Source organism: Epinephelus fuscoguttatus, linkage group LG6, assembly GCF_011397635.1.
Source record: "Epinephelus fuscoguttatus linkage group LG6, E.fuscoguttatus.final_Chr_v1".
Classification (NCBI taxonomy): Eukaryota; Metazoa; Chordata; class Actinopteri; order Perciformes; family Serranidae; genus Epinephelus; species Epinephelus fuscoguttatus.
The window spans coordinates 40,196,850-40,216,915 of record NC_064757.1 but is presented as its reverse complement, the minus strand read 5'-3'; the positions used below and the strand labels follow the sequence as shown (position 1 = coordinate 40,216,915).

Here is a 20,066-nt window from a genome sequence, read left to right as displayed (position 1 = left end):
TGGACAAAGATTGTGTAGCGTTAATCCAATGTAGTATAGTTTGTTGAAACAGATACTTAAACGTGATAATTGGGAGTAAAATCTGTAGTGATAGATGTGAATTTTACAAGTGTATACCTGCGGCTCCACCTGCCTGTACATTGTTAAAATTTTGTCCATGTGCATCAAAACAGAATTTTGACATAGGTGTGCAGTCACTGTGTCAGCAACAGTAAACAGCTGCACAGAGAACAACAGCAAACAAGGGTGAAAGCAAAGCAGTAGGTGAAGGTAAAGGGGGGACTTCTGATCTCTGGTTTAAACTCAAACAAGCACACCCAGTGTGAACACGGTTTATGACTCCGTCCAACAAAGTAGCTGCTTGTGAGTCCACATAACTTTTATTTACAAGCCCCAGATCACTTGTAAATAACAATGGCTGAACCTGAATAAATGCACAGAAAGAGCAACAAAGCAGAGTTTTCCATTCTGGAGAAATAAACTGTAGGTGTGGGCCTCATACTTACACTGAATTAAACAGGTAGGCTCTTCCTTGACTGCCTTGAAATGACTGAAACGAGAAACAGAGACAGAGAGAGAACAGCATTAAGTAGACGATACAGAGCTGCACCACACCACTGAGTACAAGAATGTCAGCAACTGACGCCCTGGGGTGCTTTTCTCCCAGCAACTGCTGTGCATACTTGTTCTTCCACCTTGTTGAGGTTCCCACACACAAGTTTGGCTGGAGGTAAGAAATAAAATGAGGCTCAGAGAGGCAGAGATGTCTGAGCAAGCCTGTCATCAACATATTAACTTTAATGATGATGAAAGAGATGTTGTTGTTTCCTGAGAACTCAAGTTGGACTCTCATTTCCTTGTTGCTCATTGTTACATCATACAGAAGAAATAAACTTCAAGATTTCTCACCAGTACTTCACTTAATGCAAAATATTTACTCGAAAATCATTTAAAAAGCTGCTGGCATGTTTAGAAACCCTCAAAATGCAGGTGGGAATTTTGGTTTTGAAACTATACTTGCCAAAATCAATGAGATTAGACAAAATCTAGAAAGTCACATGTTTCCCTGCTGCAAACTAAAGACGTCAAGCTTCATTGCTGACAAGCAGCTTTACAGATATTCCGTGTATTTGCACAACGACAAAGCAGCTTCTACAGCAGCGTCTAACAGCTGATAGGAGAGGAGACTTTGATGCCTGAACAATGACGAGAGTCTGAGCTTTCTGAATGAAATGTCAATAAAAACACAGCCAAGATGCAGTTTAGTTGGATATTAAGTAAACTGTACGCACACACACACACACACACACACACACACACACACACACACACACACACACACACACACAAGTACAGTACTGATGTTTTAATGATTCTGCAAACCCTAAGTACATGCTGAAAAACCTGTTAGCTCGAACGCACGGAGGGAGGAACAAGTTATGTTAAAGGTGCCCTGTGGCGTTTTCTTCTAAACAAATATTGTTCTGTTTACATTCAGTGTTTCTCACGAAAATGCAGCGTGTGTGTGTGTGTGTGTCCTTGAGGTGTAACAAACACGTTTAATGCATTTCCTTCCAAATGAGGCGGGAATTAAGATGCATGTCTCTGCAGATCTACACAGAGAAAGGTGTTATGGGTAATCGCATTTTGCTGAAAAGTCATCCTGCACACCAAAATCTCGTCAACTCCAGCCAGACAAACTCAAAAATGACACTTTTCCTGCGTGCAGGGGAAAACTTGTACTTGTTGCAGTTGAGCTAGTTTGGAATATTGTTATACCAAAATGAAATTTCTATTGCACGAATTGAATGTTTGTTCCTGCATTGTGTGTATTGGTTGTGCTGTATGTAATCACCACCTGCAGACACTGAGCTCCACCTCTAAATGTAAAAAGGTGAAAAAAAGAAAAGAAAATGATGAAAAATTGGTATTAATAATGAGAAGAAAAGGAAAGAAAAAACAAAAGAAAAATGTCCCCACTAAGGGAGCTGATGGTTAGGTTTAAAAAAAAAAAAAAAAAAAAAATCATAACAATAATTATAATAATAATAAAAAGTCATGGATTATTTATCTTTTAATAAATAAAAAAAATCAAAATGTATTAATTTATTTTTAAATAAAAAATATAAAATAAATATATATATATATGTATAAACCTGACTTGTGTACATCCTTGTTTGCTTATTGTCTTCTCTCAGGGCCAAGTGCAACTATTTTTGGTTGCACATGCAAGCGAAAATCGTGTATGAGTAAATATTTTTATTGGTTGCAACAGTGAACCTGACTTAACAGGTCTGTCACTGTATGTAGCATTGTTTTCTTCCCAGACCCGCCCTAGTCTGCCTCTAATTGGCTCTGACTCTGATATTCTTCTTCACTGAATGCTGGTAGGGTGGATGTGTGAAATCACGCCCTGAACTCCCTTCAAGCGACAAACCAACCTTAGAACAAGGTAATTCAAAATTAAGAAAACTATTAATTGAATTTGTTTGTCAAGAAAATACAGTGCTGCCTGTTACACCTGGCTCTAGCCCTGAAGGCCCACATCTGACATAACTTGTAGTTTTAACTTGTAGCACTTTGAGATCTTTTGATGAAAAGGGCATTATAAATAAAATGTATTATTATTATTATTATTATTAATCGGCAGAGGTAACCGCTCCACCACCCCTCTCCCCTGTCCCCAGTAAGCTGCCAACACAAAACATAATGTAAATAGTTTGCTGTTAACAAAGACAGACAGGACTGTGTGGCTCATTTAAAAGTTTGAAAGATTTCCTCGGTTTGGACTTGAAAAAATGTCTCTAAAAACAACTTGTTGAAATACTATGAAAATCCCTGGATTTCTATGAAAATGGAGCACTCTATGAAAGTACCGCATTTCATTCTAGTAAAAAAATAAAGATCATGGACTCAACCTTTGCTAGTCGAAACCTGAAGAATTAATGGTCAATTTATCATGAACCAACTGTTGACAAAAGTACTTTAAATATAAGATAAAAGTACAATCAGACAGGTGAAACTATAAATAACACAAAATCAATCACATTGTTGTGATGAATGCAGGAGGTTAAATAAAATCTGTCTCTATAATTATCCTGCTGCCCGCCTGCTGCTGAGTCCACACATGACGTTACTGTATATTAATGTAAACAGAGCAGTAAAGCCGTCACAGTGGGTGACGACAGAGCCTGCCAGGCTTCTCTCCTCCGGCCCCTTCATCCTCGGCCAGCAGACAGGCCCCAATCGGCTTTGCTTTTTCCATTGCAAATGAGTGCGGCAGATAAGTTTGTGGCTGCGGTTGAGGGTGCTGAGCTAATACCGCCTAATAGGAGCACCAGCTGCCTCCTTCCCCTCCGCTGACCACAGCCACCACCATTACTACCACCACTGAGGCTCAGGGGACGATTTGTTGGAAGCATTTGTCAAAACTGTAAAAGTTTTATTCGAGATAATAGGTTTGGCTTGGAACTCATTCAAGAACAAGTAAAAAAAAAAGAGGATTATTATTATTTTCTCTGCTCCCCTCGTCTGGTCGCTGTAGGTGTTGATGTCTCACTGTTACATCCTCCCAGCTCATTGTTTGTGTTTGAAGTGAAGTCTGCACACACGGACAGTCCAGAGCCACAAGACATGTGACCTTTAGCTGCGAGAGGGAACTAGGTCGGTCCCCGTGGAGTCAACAACAAGTCCTCTCCACAGTGTTTATAGTCCAGGGAGGGGAAGGAGGGGGTTACTCCATGTGACAAGCGCTGGGTGTCATATCTGAGCTTCACTGTGGCTCAGTCATCAACTTAACCACTGGCAAAAAGGGACGGCTCAGTCTCTCGCTGCCCTTATCTGTTTCCCACAGTCTATTTTTACTTTGGCAGCGTTTTTGTCTCCCTACCCGAGCTGCTGCAGCAAGCTTCGCTGTACTGTAGATCACTGGGCTATAAAAACACATAAGGAGGCATGAGGATGCTTGTCACATAGTCTGTTACGAATCTAACAGCAAAATCCTTCAAGATCAGTAAAAAAAAGACAGGATCATGTTTTTTGAATGCAGACAACAGCCAGACAGCATTTGGGGGCTGCACTAACCCCCTCCAGACTCCCAACAATCCTATTAGACGGCCCAACAGGATCCTGCAAGGATTGTTTCCAAAATGTAAGAGCAGAGAGAGTCAGACGCAGGCTGGAAGTACTCCCACAGGTTTTTTTTTTCCCTTTCTTTTGCTGCTTAATAAAACATGAGCAAACGGGGAGTGTGGTTACTGAGCTCGTTTTCCTTAAGCTGCTGCAATTGCATTTGTTTTAAAATGCTTGTTCCCAAGAAATGAATTCTACAAAGCAAATCTCAAAATCCCTGAATCCTCTTGACCACACGGGACTGAAGGGAACAATACCTCGCACAGAGAAATCCGCTCCTTCAGCCAAACACACAAAATACAAATCCAACCCCGAGAGGCAAACATGCTTCAGCAGCGAGTTCTGTGACTGTCTCGCAGACAAACTGCATCTGATTTCGCCAAATTTCACAAAAAAAGCAGAGGACGGGTGGGGGCATTTTGGCCCTTGTGAAATAAAGATTAACTTGAAGCTATTAACAAACCTGCTGAGGTCGACTTTTACCATCTGTCTCAACAGATGCTCGCCTGTGGTAGGTGAGGGTTCAACTCCAACTTAAATGCCCAAAACCAAAAAGCTATATTTAAATTCAATTTAAGGAGAGACTTTTAAAGGATTAAATGTCTGATATTTACAATCCTACACTGTGTTCTGCATAAGTTTGAACATTTAAAAGGTCCACTGTGTAGGATTTAGGGGGATATATCGGCAGAAATGGAATAAAACATGTGTTTCCTTTAGTATATAATTTCCTAAAAATATGAATCACTGTGTTTTCGTTACGGAGCAGATTCATTGTCCATGGAGTCCGCCATGTTGCAGCACCATATTTCTACAGTAGCATGGAGCAAACAATCCAAATACTGGCTCTAGATAGGCCCATTTGAGTTTTCCTGTCAGCCACCGTAGTTAGCTGTCCCTTACGAGTGTCAGAAAAACAGATTTTTTTAATGTGACACTGCTTTATTTAGTATTTATACCAGTTTATTACACAGCTCTATTAAATGCTGTATTCTGATTGGTCAGTAGCGGCATTCTGTGGTCTGATATTACTGTGTAATGACCGCTGCTAGTAACAACGGTCATTACACACAGTTGCTATGTAGCCCAGCGTTGCTAGGGATGCTGCCCTGCAACACTGCAGCTGTCAAACAACTTCCGAGGGAAAAAACAAACAGAAGTGGCTGATTTTAACGGATGCCGCTGAAGAAAAAGAATACCTACGGACTTTCTCTGCCAAAAACAAAAGAAGACGGATTTGAATACACACTCGGCAGTCATGCTTACTGACATTTTACGCGAGTTTTATGCCTCGGTTCAGTCCACTAAGCCTGGGTGAGTACAAAACTTTCACCAAAAGTTGTCGAATCCGGTCAGTTTTAATGCACTTCGCAGAGGCAGACAACATTATTTATTTAACTGATAATTAGCCGTGTAATAAGCGGGATAATGTATAATGAGCCGGTGAATACTGGGAAAATAACTCCCTTCAGGGGAATGAAACTATTCTATTCCCCTGTCGGGAGTTATTTTCCCAGTATTCACCGGCTCATTATACATTATCCCTTACTTAAATCACCGGTTCCATTTGTTTTGGAGAGGAAGAGACCTCTGCAGATAATTTGTCTCTTTGTAAATCTACCCAAACATCTAGATTTTAAGTTAGCACAGAAAAGAGGGGAGCCAAGATTAGCAGGTGCTAGGCTAGCAGGCCATCTCCTACACGCCAAATAGTGTCGTAAAGACACTGATTTGTACCGTGAAACTTCTTTATTCAGTGCTTTTATGGTTTAAATCACGAGACAAGCAGACCTTTACTGATAATTATGCTCATGGTAAAAACCTCCTGAAGGTCTGGATCAGAAATAACCTGAGCACATTTCAATCCCCCATATCGGCTACTTACTGAGGCATTTCACTCTGGACTAAAGTGATGGACCAACTGGAGGCCCTCAGCTAGTGTAGCTACGATATAGTTTAATAAAACCTTGCTGACCTTGAATACGCTTGGTTTAATTATGATATTAAAAGAGAGAGTGGCGGGGCGGCAGTAACAAATTGGCTGCCACGGTTACGTCAGTCACATGTAAACCATCAGAGTCTTGGCAAACTTCCAGCTGGAAGAAGAATGAGAAAAAACCCCAAAAGGAAGTGCGTCTGTTAATGGCGAGAAAAGAAAAGTGTGATCAATCCATTACAGGGGCTTCCATCAGCCTGATGGGTGGGACGAAGCCAAGGTGCTGAATAAAACACTCAGCCTCCTCCTCCTCTTCCTCCTCAGTATTCAGGCTGCATTGTCCCGCTCCAGGACCACGTTCACACTGCAGGCCTCTGCTCTCCAAGTGCCGCTCACACTGCTATCTGATTTCAGGATGGTGCTCCTATCTGCTGTAGGATGTAACCCATATTATCTGATAAAAATATGAACTGACGCCGATGGTGAAGAGATTCGGCGTGCTCAGGATGACAATGACAACAGATGTCGGATCTGATTTTGTGGCTGCACTTCTTGTTTTCAGCATGTTTTGGGAGAAGATGTTGACTGAAATGAAGTCAAGCTGGTGATGGTGTTTTACGTGATGCCCCTCATGTTAACGGAGTCTCATCCAGTTGACCATTCACTAGTTATTGTACAATCAGGAACTGTAATGGGACAGTGTGAGTGGAGCTGTAATAAGACTGATACTCAAGGAATCAATTATTATCTGTGGGTTCGACTGCTCTAAAGCTAGCATGCCAGGCTAACTAGCTTACAGTAGAGATCTAGTATTATTGCCAAGGCTTAAGGAGCATAATCAGGGTTCACACGGATTCTTAAAAAGTCTTAAAAGGCACTGAATTCATTAATATAAGAATAAGGACTTAATTAGTATTACAATGTCCTAAATATATTGTTCAAAAGTCTTAACAATGCTACGAAGTGGGATTTTATGAGTCTTTTCTCTGACATTACATCATAAATTCTCAAAGTAATTGTAACGTCTATTTTTTTTAACAACTTAACAAATGCCTCTTTCATTAAGGTCATGCAGGTCATGATAGCTGAACCTAGACACTCATATTTAATTTCCAACTGGGATTCTCAGCAGAGAATAAACCGTCTGCTTGCTATCACTGGGCCCTGGAAGACATGGGGAAGTGTGAATCCAACAAAAATCGCCAATTCAACCAAGATTTCGCAACATGGCTGAAACCAGTACAAGGCAATGCTCATAAGGCTCGGGGTATAAAAAGATTTTCAGACTCAGCAGGATGGAGTCCCACATGCAGAGTGAGAAATAAAAAAAACCCATCAACAAACGCCAAGTGTTTCCTCAGTTTTGCTCCACTCACGTCTCTGCCACAAGACAAAAAGCTATATTTTATGTTACAATAAACATTTGCGCAAAACTTTCCCTAACCCTCAATAATTAATGTTGGTTCATTTATTTTAAATTCTGGATTTTGTAAAATCGGTCTTGATTTAATTCCAAGTGGCGTTAAAAAAGTCTTGTTAAGTCTTAAATCTACCTTGCCTTGAGCTGTAGCAGTGGCGTAAGGAAGTTACGATAGGCCCTGGTGCATGCTATTATTATGAAGGTGGCAATCACTCATAAGGGCCCATTCTCCACCGAACGCACTGTTGGAGGGCCCACTGTCTTTATTGGCCCCTCTACCCCACGGGCCCCAGTACAACCTCACTGCCTGCACTGCCTAAATTAACGCCCCTGAGCTGTGGGAACCCTGATAATATGTGCTATCTACAGTATTCAAAAATCCCAGAGCTGGAACATTCACTGTGTGGGAGCAGAGATGCCATTAGCAGCTCTGTCCTGTTCTTTATTTGGATTGGGGAACTTTACACTCGTTAGCAACTCTTTACCTGAGACAACCAGTTCATCCTTTTCTTCAAACCCTTTTCTCTCTTATAGGATTCTCAATTTTAAACTGGAGATGCAACGCCAGGTAGCTACAGCTGATAACATCTGCCCATTTCAGCTGGAAAAAATTCTGTACATTTATATTTTTTGGCTAGATACATGAAGCCTGATTTTGTTTATTTAAGCATGAAATTGAGGACCCATTGTTGCAAAAATTCCCATGAATTTTGAGTGGTAAATCCCCCACTGTTATCATTACTATAAACGTTGCAAATGTGCCCTCGTTTTTTCGTTTTATGCTGCTTTTTGCTGATTATAAATAGGGAAAAAGAACAGAACATCAAGACTTTTTAGCTGCAGTGTGAACGTAGCCAGATTTAGACGAGGTCAAGGTTGTGTGCAGCTGGAAGGATGAGTTAATCGAACAGTCGTTCAACGGTAAATTATGATTAATTACTAGTTATTTTTCATGCAAAAATGCCAAAACAGTTGGTTGTTTCAGCATCTCTAGTGTGAGCATTTGCTGATATTTTCTGTTTTATGTCAGTATAAATGGAAACTTTGTGCTTTTAACTGTTAGTTCGATGAATAAAAACATTTGACATTTTATAGACGTAACAGCTAATTGATTAATAAGGGAACTAATGGTCAGGTTAATCCAACATTGCAGCAGCTTCAATAACATCTATTATTAATTTAATGTTTTTCAGGGAGTTTTAATGCAAAAACAAAACTTTACCCAGTTAGATCTCCATCAGTAAACTGGTAGTCAGGAGCTTCCCATATTTAGTGAAGTGGTTGAGGGCAGGAGGGGAGGAGGGTGGAGGGACACTGTGCCTGCCATACTTCCTTCTGGCCCGTATGCTCAGGTTAATCCTCTCTTTCGGGCTGCTCCATCTGCATCTTTGCTCGCCGGCTGGCATGCCTCGAAGACTCAGCGCATAAGCTCGGGGAGGGGAAACAGTTTTTTATACCTGGCTCAGGAGATTTCCAGTACTCAAACTGCAACTGTGGGGAGAAATCTGCCAGAACCTGCAGAGCTCCTCCAACACCTCCCTTTGTTGCACGGCTCAGTAACTCGTTTCTTCTTTTTCTTACTCTGAGCCGAGTAAAAAAAATAAATAAAAAAAATAAAAAGTTAATAATAAACGTTGAGCTGGAGCTTCACTTTGCAAATTTCACATGAGATGAAAATCAAACACGGACAGGGCGTGTGGCCCTTGGCAGCATGTAGTGGAAAACACCAGACTACGGTGTCATCTTCTCCTAAGTAACATAATCGGCTTAGAATGGTTGATGCTGAGGACTGGTGATGCTGCCTTGGACTACTGAACACACAAATGCTAACGTGGTGTGGCAGAGAATAGAGACCTTATTAATAGATCTGTGGGCAGTGTGCTCAAAATCAATATCAAGATATTAATTAGAACAATTTTCAGATATTAATCTATATTTTCATGTGGAAAATATGTTTAAAATTAGCTCAAACAGAGACTGTATTAACAATTTTATTCTTTAGTCACAGCTTCTTGAGGGTACACTACGCAGGAACAGTTACTGTTTATCACCAATGAAAGTGAAAGCTAACCGCAGCTTTGTCCACTCAGCGTTTCTCCTTGCTATATTTGCTTATATTTGCACTGTGTCCGCCATTTTCGTAGCTTCCTGGTTGCTACCTTCTTACAAAGACCCGACCTAACCTGAGCACTGTGCCTAAGTATGTCCAAAACACTGCTAAATAAGATGAAAATAAGAAAATACGGACAAAGGGCAGAGTCTCTGCAGATGAATACACCACCACACTCCTACAGGGGTCATTAGTGATGACGGAGATTATTTTTGTATGAGTCTACACAAGGAAAAGGGAAAATCCTGAATAGTGTGCCTTTAAATATAAGTATTTGCTGCTTTTCTCTATTTTATATTATAATTAATTTAGTATCTCTGGGTTCTGTACTGTTGCTCGGAGAAAACCTTAATTTTGAAGATGTCATATTAATTCATGGGAGCTTGTTTTGCTATTTTTGACACTCTTAAGACTGAAGATTTACTTGAATAATCCAAAAAATTATCAGTAGTGATGAGAAGTCCTGATCAAATTGACGTTGAATGCAGTTGATTGTGTTCCACTATTATACATTTTACGTCAAATTAAACTTTAAACAAATGAATAATAGCAGCGGGGGGCTGGAGCCTACCCCAGCTGACATTGGGCGAGAGTCGTGTTAAACCCTGGACAGGTCGCCCGACTATCACAGGGCTGACACAGTATTATTTCTTTTACAAATACAAATTAAACTTAAGGTAGTCTACTAGAATAATATAATAAATTGCTTTTTCAGTCCACTAGATACATTTTGCTGCTGCCAAAAAATGACTGAAGTGAGAAGAACAGACTGAAAACTTGATGAAACAGATGTTGACCAAGTTTCCCTTGAAAAAAAAGGAATATATTTTATCACAATACTATATCGCAACATATTTAAAATTGAAATAATATTGATTTGTCCTGTGGGTTTGAATGTGGACTCTCACATAAGCTTTATGTCGTAAATGGAGTTTGCTTACAGTGTGTATTTAAAGGTTCTGCACTGCAAAACAGGTTTGCCTGGTGTTTGGACATAATTCATTCCATTTTTACTGCTTCTAACCTGTACTGACTTTATTTGGATTTCCACATTGCTTCCTGTATCATCTTTATTGTCGTTAGTGTTATATGTTTCTATGTATTTTCACATTGGGAACTTCAACTGAGCAGTTAATGTGTAGTTGCATTAAAACAATATAAAGTGCACACAGAGATGATGTCATTTACCTGTTCTTTAAGAGGTTTAAAAAGTACTATCTCAAAGTACTGAGTAATATTTGTCGATTTAACTTTGTCAACTACACCAGCATCAAAGCAACATGTTTACCCCGTGAAACCTCCGGCAGAGAAGACAGACTGTCCAAGGAAGATCCCTTAATTAAATCCACTTATTATTTAAGTGGATTGTTTCGACTAATTAGGTCATTTGTCAAGAGTCACTGAATGGCATTGGCCCAATGAACGAGGAAACACAACCTAGTTGACACTTCACTGCAGTGGTCTCTGAGTTTTTAATGGTGAGCAGCTTTTATGTCACTGACCGGTTATTTTCATTATCAGTGAATCTAATGATTAATTAAAACAAACAAAAAATTTTTCCATCCATTGACAATGGACGACAATCTTGTTCCTGCTTTTGATTTTATGTAATTTAATGTAATATAAGGTAGAAAGTTTTGACAGTAACTTCACTGCAACTCATTTGAATTGGTAATTCTGGCAAGACTTTTCTTAAGAATACACAATTAATATAAATAAAGACAGATTTTTATCCACTTTTGCCCATAGGCTAACACTACTGAGACCCAGTCGCCAAAAAAAAAATAAAAAAATGTTAGCATTATATATATATTATATAACTGCAGATGCGTAACATTTGTACATTATCATGTAGCGCAGTGTTTCTCAAATGGTGTGCTGTGATGCCAACCACACATTATTATTGCAATATTCAACTGGACCTACACAAAATGTTTTGAATGAATTTTTAATTGACTGTATCAGTATGTTGTGCGCAAACTCTACCTAAAAAATATTATGTCGCTGTTTGCGTGTGGGAAATATAAATGTGTGACACATCCAAAGCCCTGATTGACAGCCAGTGTGAGGGGTAATAGCATTTTAAAGGAGAGAGCTGTGAGACGTACAATGGATCGCTTTATTGTACGGAGGAAATGACACCAAACACCAGCGAAGATGACCTTCCACCAAAAGAAATGGGGAAAAAAATCTGTCAGTTTTTATTGTCTTATGTCGTGATAAGAGTGATATCAAATAGAAGCTATTGTGCACAGATTTAAATGCAGGTGTGCCTTGAGATTTCAACTTGCCCTTTGGTGTGCCTTGGACACAAAAAGTTTGGAAACCACTGATGTTTAAACTTTACATTTCAACAATGCTGTGGTTAATGTGAGGTTATGTTTAGGCATAAAAACCACTTGGTTATGGTTAGAAAAAGATCATGTTTTGGCTTAAAATACCCAGCTTTGGGGACACGATCCCTGCTGGAAAGGTGGCAATGTCTCTGAAAAGACACCTGCTTTCTGTGCCACTGCCCCTGATGGAAACACAGCAACAGGCCGCTAAAAAAAACACCCAAAAAGCAGCTGGAAACACAGCAATGACACGCATGATTGGTTTTTTTGTTTGTTGGTCCTGAACAGTGGTCTGCTGCTTGGCAGGCATCTTGCCCAGGAGACACACCATCCACCGTGCACTCCACTTCCTGATGGCAAAGTCAGCTTATACTGTCACTTTAGAAACGCTGATATGACATGTATGAAATGTGCAAATGTAATAATATCATGGCTTGCAGGAACGTACAATGCCAACATTTTCCTCTGGTGAATGGACTGCTGAGAAACTGTAACCCAAGCATACAGATAGGGTTTGCATTTAATGTAATTACCAATCTTCTTGCTTACAATCCAACGATTTCAGGGAAAAGTTTGTCCTTAGCAGTGACCTCATGCAGCACAAGTGGGTTTAATTAACATGTCCAACCGACTACATAGCTTTAAGAGCATATTTCCAAACCTGTGCAGTACCTGTTCCTTTAAAATATCTGAGAAACAAATTCTCCTAGTTTGTTTGTCTGGTGGACTCAAGCTTTCTGCAAAAGTCTGCACAGCCAAAGCACAATGAGACACAAGCCGGAAAGCCAACATTGCACTGAGGTGAGACATTTGCCAACAGAGCAGATTACAAACAGGGAAATCTGAGGTACAAACACGCAGAGATGGTTTCACTACAGCAGCGGTTTACAGACTGGCTGTGGAGTTACATAATAGTGGAGCACAGTGAAGGCTGGATTTGGATGCTACACTGCTAGCACAGCATGGAGAAGTTTGTCCCCTAACACGTCTTGATGATGCATCTCATGATCAATTTAGTGGCTAGATGATGCAACTGTTTCCTCATCAAACACATGGCCTTTGGTGTGTGATATAACACCCTCCTCCTGAAGGTTTATATATTTCTTTTTTTTCCCTCCTTACATTGGCAGTCTGAACGACTCTTAAAGACAAACACCAAGTGATTACAACATTACTTTTAACCCAATCACTTGTTGCAAGAGTTTATCTGACGTAAAAGGTTGTAGCAAAGGAGGTGTTCATGTTGGGTTTTTAAAACTACTTTAAAGTTAATTATCTTCTAACAGGATTATGGAGATTGCTGAACTGTTGACTGACATCTTAGTGTTGTCTGAATGCAAATATCACATCCTCCACCTCTCCCTAACTGTAACAACCCAAGCTTAGCTTCATGCTAATAAACATGACCATATGTTGGAAAGTATGGCTTTAAATCATACTGAAGTTTTAGTGTCTAGACATACAGCAGAGGACAAAGAAAATATTTAAATAGCAGTGTCTTAAAAGTGAACCACAACACAAGAGGAGTTTAAACTTATATAAACAGAAACCACAAATTAGCTTCTAATGCAATGACAATGTCAAAACTGTGGGGAACTCCCTTAGCTGCAACTTCTGTGCAGCTATAAATCTAATTTAAGTGCATTTCCCAGTGCATAAAGCTCACTGGTGCTACTGGTTCTCCAGCATTCCCGCTTCAGTGTCAGCTCCGAAGGAAAATGTGGCGTGACACTGACAGAAACAAACACAAACACCCTTTAAACATCTTCAGCCTCTCCCATAGTGACCTCAGAAGCACCGACGCCTCACATCATAAATATCTCGCTCTGATCTTATTATCTGTCACTTAGAAAGCAACAGTCAGAGCTCATAATAAGTCACACTGAGGAAGACAAATGTGCAGCTGAAGAATAATTCTAAAAGAAAATAAAGTGGGGAAGAAAAGCTGGGTTTTGGACTTATTTGAGTAAACTGAACAACAGTTGAATGGCCCCAAACTTACAGCTTCTTCCATCTCTGTTAATTCCTGACATCAAGAGGTAAAACCAAAATCCTCTATCAGTTACAACCATATGAACTCAAGCCCCTCTCCCATGGAGTGCAGCAGCAAAAGGGCGGCCATGTTACATTCAATTCAGTACAATAAAACACAGACAAAATACCTGACGGCAAGAGGTAAAAACAAAATCTTCCATCAATTACGACCACATAAAATCGAGCCCCTACACAAATTAGGTGACACGTAAAACACAGAAATTACTACGAGAGCAATGACACTAACCTCTCCCATAGTGTACAACGGTAAAAGGACAAAGGCGGTAGACACCCCTTTATATTATATATATATTTAATATTACAAATGTACATTTGACTTTGTTACACATATTACTGCTATATAATTGACCCTGTTACATCTACGCAACCCTCCCCCATGTGATTTTTCTGCCCTTGAACCAGTTATCTGAAGCATCTAAGACCACAGGTCATCACTACAGCAATCATTCCCCAGCATTGAGCCCCCAGCTGACTCTGAAACCATCCAGAAAAACCTCATGTACAAGCAGACACTTTTAACAGCTGACCTGTAGTTGGTGTTTTGGCACAGGCGTATCACTGCGCTGCATCGCAGCCAATAATCTGTAAAAGCATTTCCCTCTATTCATCTCCACTACATGCTCCTCTATTCATTCCATGCCACATGGAACCACAAGAAAGTGTTGAACTTCAAACACGTGCTAACCTGCAGTGATACAGCCCAACAATTCACTGTTCAGTCATTCAGACGTTTAATAGTGTGTTTCTATGAAGACTGGTACTGAAAGTATGTTGTAGCTTCAATAAACTAGCAGCCATTGATAAATAAATTCATCATCAAGCATTGTTTATTCAAGGAAAATCGACTGAGCATTAAACTCTTTCACATTAGTGCCCTGAATTTATATTCATACAGGCTAGACGGATACATAGTATATGATAACAACCGCAATAAAATGATGAAAAATATCCATAAAAATAAATAACTGGCAGCAACATTTGTCAAGAATGATAAACAGCGATAAAGACTATCAAATGACAAAAGATTTAACATAAAAAAACAAATAAATAAACAAATCTGCCACGAATGAAGAATATATAACAGCAACAGCAATAAAATCAGTAAAATGTAGAAAATAAAAACAATAAATAAATAACAATAAAGCAGGAACACTGTATAAAAACCACATCATCTAACATCCACTTAAAATGATCCAAGGACACGTACTCGTCTAATTTCGATACCTCTTGTAACTCCATTTATTTGGTGTGGAAAAACTAAAAGCTAATTTACAGAGCTCAGAACTGATCTGAAGAGTTTCGAGGGATAAAAATTCCTGTGAGTGTGTGTGATGAGAGATGGATTTGAGAAGGGTAACTTGCCTAGCAATGTCTTATAAACAAAAAGCAGGAAGTGTCTTTCCCTTCTGTCAGTGGGAGAACACCATCCCACATTATGATATTGATATAATCACAAAAACTTGTGTGATCATTGTCAATTTTTTTCCTTGGATTGCTGCTAAACTGAGTTCTAACATTAGCTAAGAGGTAATGAGCATTTCTAAACAATAAACACTAGGGGTGTGCCATATCATCTTGTTCACGATAATACCGGCATAATTTTTAGTATCATATGAAAATAATCATACCGTGATATTTTGACTTGTTGACATGTTGACGTCATACTGTTACCTACGGCAACAACAAACATGGCTGAAAGCAAAATGATTACCGACCCCACGGTGGTTCCAAAAAGAGGAGCAGCTTCAGTAGTGTGGAATAAACTGTGAATGTTTTATGAACAGCCCCGGACTTCTCAGACTCTTTTAATGACGTACTGCTCAGAGGGAACTCATTCAGCGGCTCCTCTGGCAGCAGCACAGCGTCTCTCCCTCTCCTCTCTCGCCATGCGCACATAGGAGTCGGTGTCATCAAGTGATTTTGTCATAACCGTAATGTACACCTACGTAACTCGGTATATGTGAATGTGTGATAGTTGTGGTATCATAACAGCCTGTCACAAGTTACAGCGTGATGATTAGAGGAGAAATGGCAGAGCATAAAGGTCCAGGTGGAAAAAAACAACAACTCAATCATTTAGGATTTTACTAAAAGAAGGAAATCACCTGTTGATTTTTATATATATAGGTCCCAGGGGACATAGAGTGTGCCAGTAAACCCGGAACTCCGTTAGCGCTTTTAGCACTTCTGGTTCTCTCGTCTAAAAGTCAATACGTTTTTTGAATGGGATTTTGGTAAAATGCCTCAGATAAGGTCTGTGGTTAACAAAAGCTTAAGCGAGTTTCAGGTTTTGTTCTGCGACATAAAGCACGTCAGTAAATACCCTGCTTGTGAATTCTGAAGCTTTTACGTGTAAAAAAGGTGGTTGCTAACAAGTTGCTCAATATGACTACAAACCCTGTTGGGGACATTAAACGTCATCACCCCCGAACAGGCGAGAGTGCTGGCAGTCCGCCATTACAGCTTCTTATTTAGCTTAAACAGTCCGATTTTCCCATTACACAATGTTTTTAAAATAAAGTGGCCGAAATCAGTTGAAAGCTTAGTGGAGGTGACATCAAGAGTCATGCGACTGTGGAGTAGTCATGTAGTCCATTAAAGCCTAACGTTAGCTTTTTACTTCTGGTAATCGCATTTAAGCTTCAAATGCGGTATGAAAGGTGTTCATATGTTTTGCTGAACAAAACCTGTAAGTATCATGAAGTTGTGTTAGCCACAGAGCTTATTTTCTGACATAATCCAAAACGCAGTGCAAAAATCACATTCACTTTCTCTTCCGGGAACCAGCACGATGCTAAACTTCCGGGTTTTGACGTCAGCCCTGGCACATTCTATTGTTTGTATTTGGGAGCTGTTTAAATGTGTAATTTGTGGTAGATCATCAAGCCATGATGTCAGGCCGGCCCAAAAAAGTCCTGGACACAGAAATGGTGAACATGTGTAATGTGTTCAGAAAGAAATCTCTAATTTTACTTTACCAGGACTTTACATGATAGAAAACCGCTGGTCAGAAAATACTTGTTTTAAGAAGCTGTAACGTGCATTTTCCAGTATTTTTTGACATTTATAAACAAATAATGAATCAAGACAATAATCTCTGGCTTAATCACATCAGTGCTGTATTTAAAAAATGCATTTTATTTCTATGTATATATTCTATTTACGCATATTTTTGTTACTTTTCCTCAACAATTTTCTTCTTTCTTCTTCTTATAAATCCAATAAATTGACAACAACTCTTTTTTTCAACTTTCAATTTACAGAGAGTTTCACACTGGTCTTCGTTTTGCTGTGAGCGTGCTCTTTAGGTTACCAATTCTCCTTTCTGCAAAACACTTTGAGCCACATTCTCTGTATGAACTCTGCCACATATATTCAGTTTCATTATTATCATTAGTGGTGTTTTCTTCCTTCTTTTATGTCGCCTCTCAAAACCCATGAACTTCCTGATTGCAAACAAGAGGATGTGAATCAGACAGGAGAAAAACAGTTGTCTAGCAGTTCAAGGCTTTAAATTTGTATCTTCTTTCTTGTATCTTGCATATTTCCTCTGCATTATTCTTGTGTTTGAACTCAAGGATATTTGTATGATGCTTGGTTTCTAACCTCTTATTCATTTTTGTTTTCCGCATCCATTTAAAATTTGCTGCAGCAACAATTTAACTTGCTGTACAGGCCAATAAAACCTCCCTGTGTTTCATCATAAAACACCTCACACTGCCTTGTCACACAGTTTCTGCTGTGAGACAATTAATCCGCATATCTGACACGGCTCTGGACAGGTTAAGTGAGGCGCAGATAAATGAGAATAGTCCCTCTCTTTGGCCAACGGCTCATCGGCGTGATTAACGACGGCCTTTAACAATTAAAACCCTGTGAAATCCTTGTTGTGCAGACTTCACAACTCCAAAATTACCATCTTGAGGCCTCTGATCCTGCTGAAAGGAACAACACAGTCTGGTGGTAGAGCTGTTTACCGAGCTCGTCTTCCTGCTTGCACTGACAAGCTGCGAGCTTCCAAATCTCTGAGCTGCAGGAGGCAAATGGATTTCGACATGGAGATGGCGAGCGCGTAGATTGATCATCTTTGCCATTTGAATAATCAGCTTAGAGCGTAGTGAGAGTGCAACACAAGAGGAGCACACTGTCACTGTCTTATTATAACACATAAAGGTCATTGCTTCAGTCGCTGCAACTCCAGTTCATCTGATAGTTTATAAACTTTGCTTACTTACAGCTCACCAGCTGTCGATTTACAGTCGGCATTAAAAGCAGCACTGTGGCAGCTGTGCATGTTTGTGGCTCCAAATGTCAGCAACTTTTTGGACAATGTGGACTTCAATACCCAGAAACCCTGCAACAAATTGATACTGTTACGCCTCACAGCAAAAGAAACCAGATGATGTAATTCCTGTTTGTATTTCACTCAGGTTCAGATTCGTCACTCTCCGTGGGTGGATAAATGACCAGACCCGACAGGACAATTTCACATTGGGGAAATGGGCTGAATCGTCAGCATCCTACCGTGTGACCTGACTGTAAAATTAGTTTTTCTGTGTTTGTTTTTGTCTCTGCTAGGACTGATAATTATTGAGGACAGGATGTGGGAGGATTTATGTGTAGGTGGGCACAAACCTATCAATAGTAGTTTATGATGGGGAGAATTCGACTGGGAGTTAAAAATTAGTTGTTTTTTTTAAAAGGACCAAACTGGTGGTGTCGACTTTTGATAAGAGCTCAATAGCAAGTGTGTGATGATAAAAGATCCCTTACATATTTTGTGTCCAGTGTCAGAGGGATGTTTTTAAATATCAAAGTCCTGCTTATGGCTGCACAATATGAGGGACACATGGGCTATACAATAACGAATGAATAGTTGTTGTTTTATTGTGGATTTTTGTATTATATGTTGTTTTTGTTGCATTTTCAATGTGTTTTGATTGGCTGATTGGCTAACTGGCGCACAGAAAATGTGCTTCTGGTGTGAATTGCCAGGTGACTGGTAATGGGGGGCTGCAAGACTGCGCAGCGCACTAATACCATATATACGATAATTTTTTTGGCTTTTTGCCTGTATTAGATAGGACAGTCCAAGTGTGAAAGGGGGAGAGAGGGGAGACGACACCGCACAGCTGCTGCAGCAAGGACACTGTCCCTGCACATTGGGACACCAGCTCCACCCACTAATGGTGCCCTCAGACCTAGAGTCGTCTCCTTTGGTCTGAATCAGGGACTAATTTTGTCACAAAGTTGTGTAATTGCCTAGAGTTGGTTCATGTTCTCACGGCAGCATTTACAAGCGGACCAGATCAAATGCCTTGTGTGAGAAAGCTGCTCTTGATTGGTCAGAATTTCCATGTGGGAAAAATCCAGGAAGTAAAGCAAACGTTGAAGAAGAGTACACTTGCAAGATAAATGTGACACTTTCTAATGTCACAATGGAGGGACAACTACGCAGGTTGATTTTAGCGCTGCTCATCGTGGACTATATTGCTGTCATTGTTCATTTTAGTCAAACCATACAGTTTGAAAACGAGGCGTGGCTCCAACTAGAAAACAATGTTTTGATGCATTGGATGTGCTGAATGTGCATATTAAGGCAGTACAGGAGGAGGTGCACATTAATAATCCTCCAGGGCTGTAACATGCTCATGTTTAACCCAAACAATGTGTCATGTGACTGCAGCTGGTTCACATCCAGGTCGGAACACGTTCTCACCACAAACTAACCGCACCACAGTTTGTTTGTAACTGGACTGAGACCACTTGTTTTGGTGTACACCTGCCCAAACGTACCGCACTTAAGGGGCAAGCGATCTTGAGTTTGATTGAACAGAACCAAACAGGGCAGGTGTGAAAGCACCGTAAGCCACCAGACACCACAGAAACTCAATTCAAATCATCTGAAACTTGAAACTGGATCAAAAAAACCCTTAAACTCAGTGATATCATATCTTATGTTTCCTTTACATTTTTAAGCCAATTTCTGATATATGTGCAACATAAAGAGATAATTAATGCTCATTTCCATCAACTGACTTTGTGTGAAGATATTCAAGAGCTCTTGACAGGGTTTCA

General features: G+C 39.9%; 1 protein-coding gene across 2 annotated transcripts in view; it reads right to left on the bottom strand.

The window, feature by feature from the left end:
* The window catches only part of ypel1 (yippee-like 1), a 48,273-nt gene that overhangs the window by 9,829 nt on the left and 18,378 nt on the right, over positions 1-20,066 (bottom strand). For both annotated transcript variants that reach the window (XM_049578653.1, XM_049578652.1), the window contains exon 3: positions 507-550. In XM_049578653.1, coding sequence (XP_049434610.1) covers positions 507-550 — 44 coding nt within the window. The remainder of the gene's footprint in view (positions 1-506; positions 551-20,066) is intronic.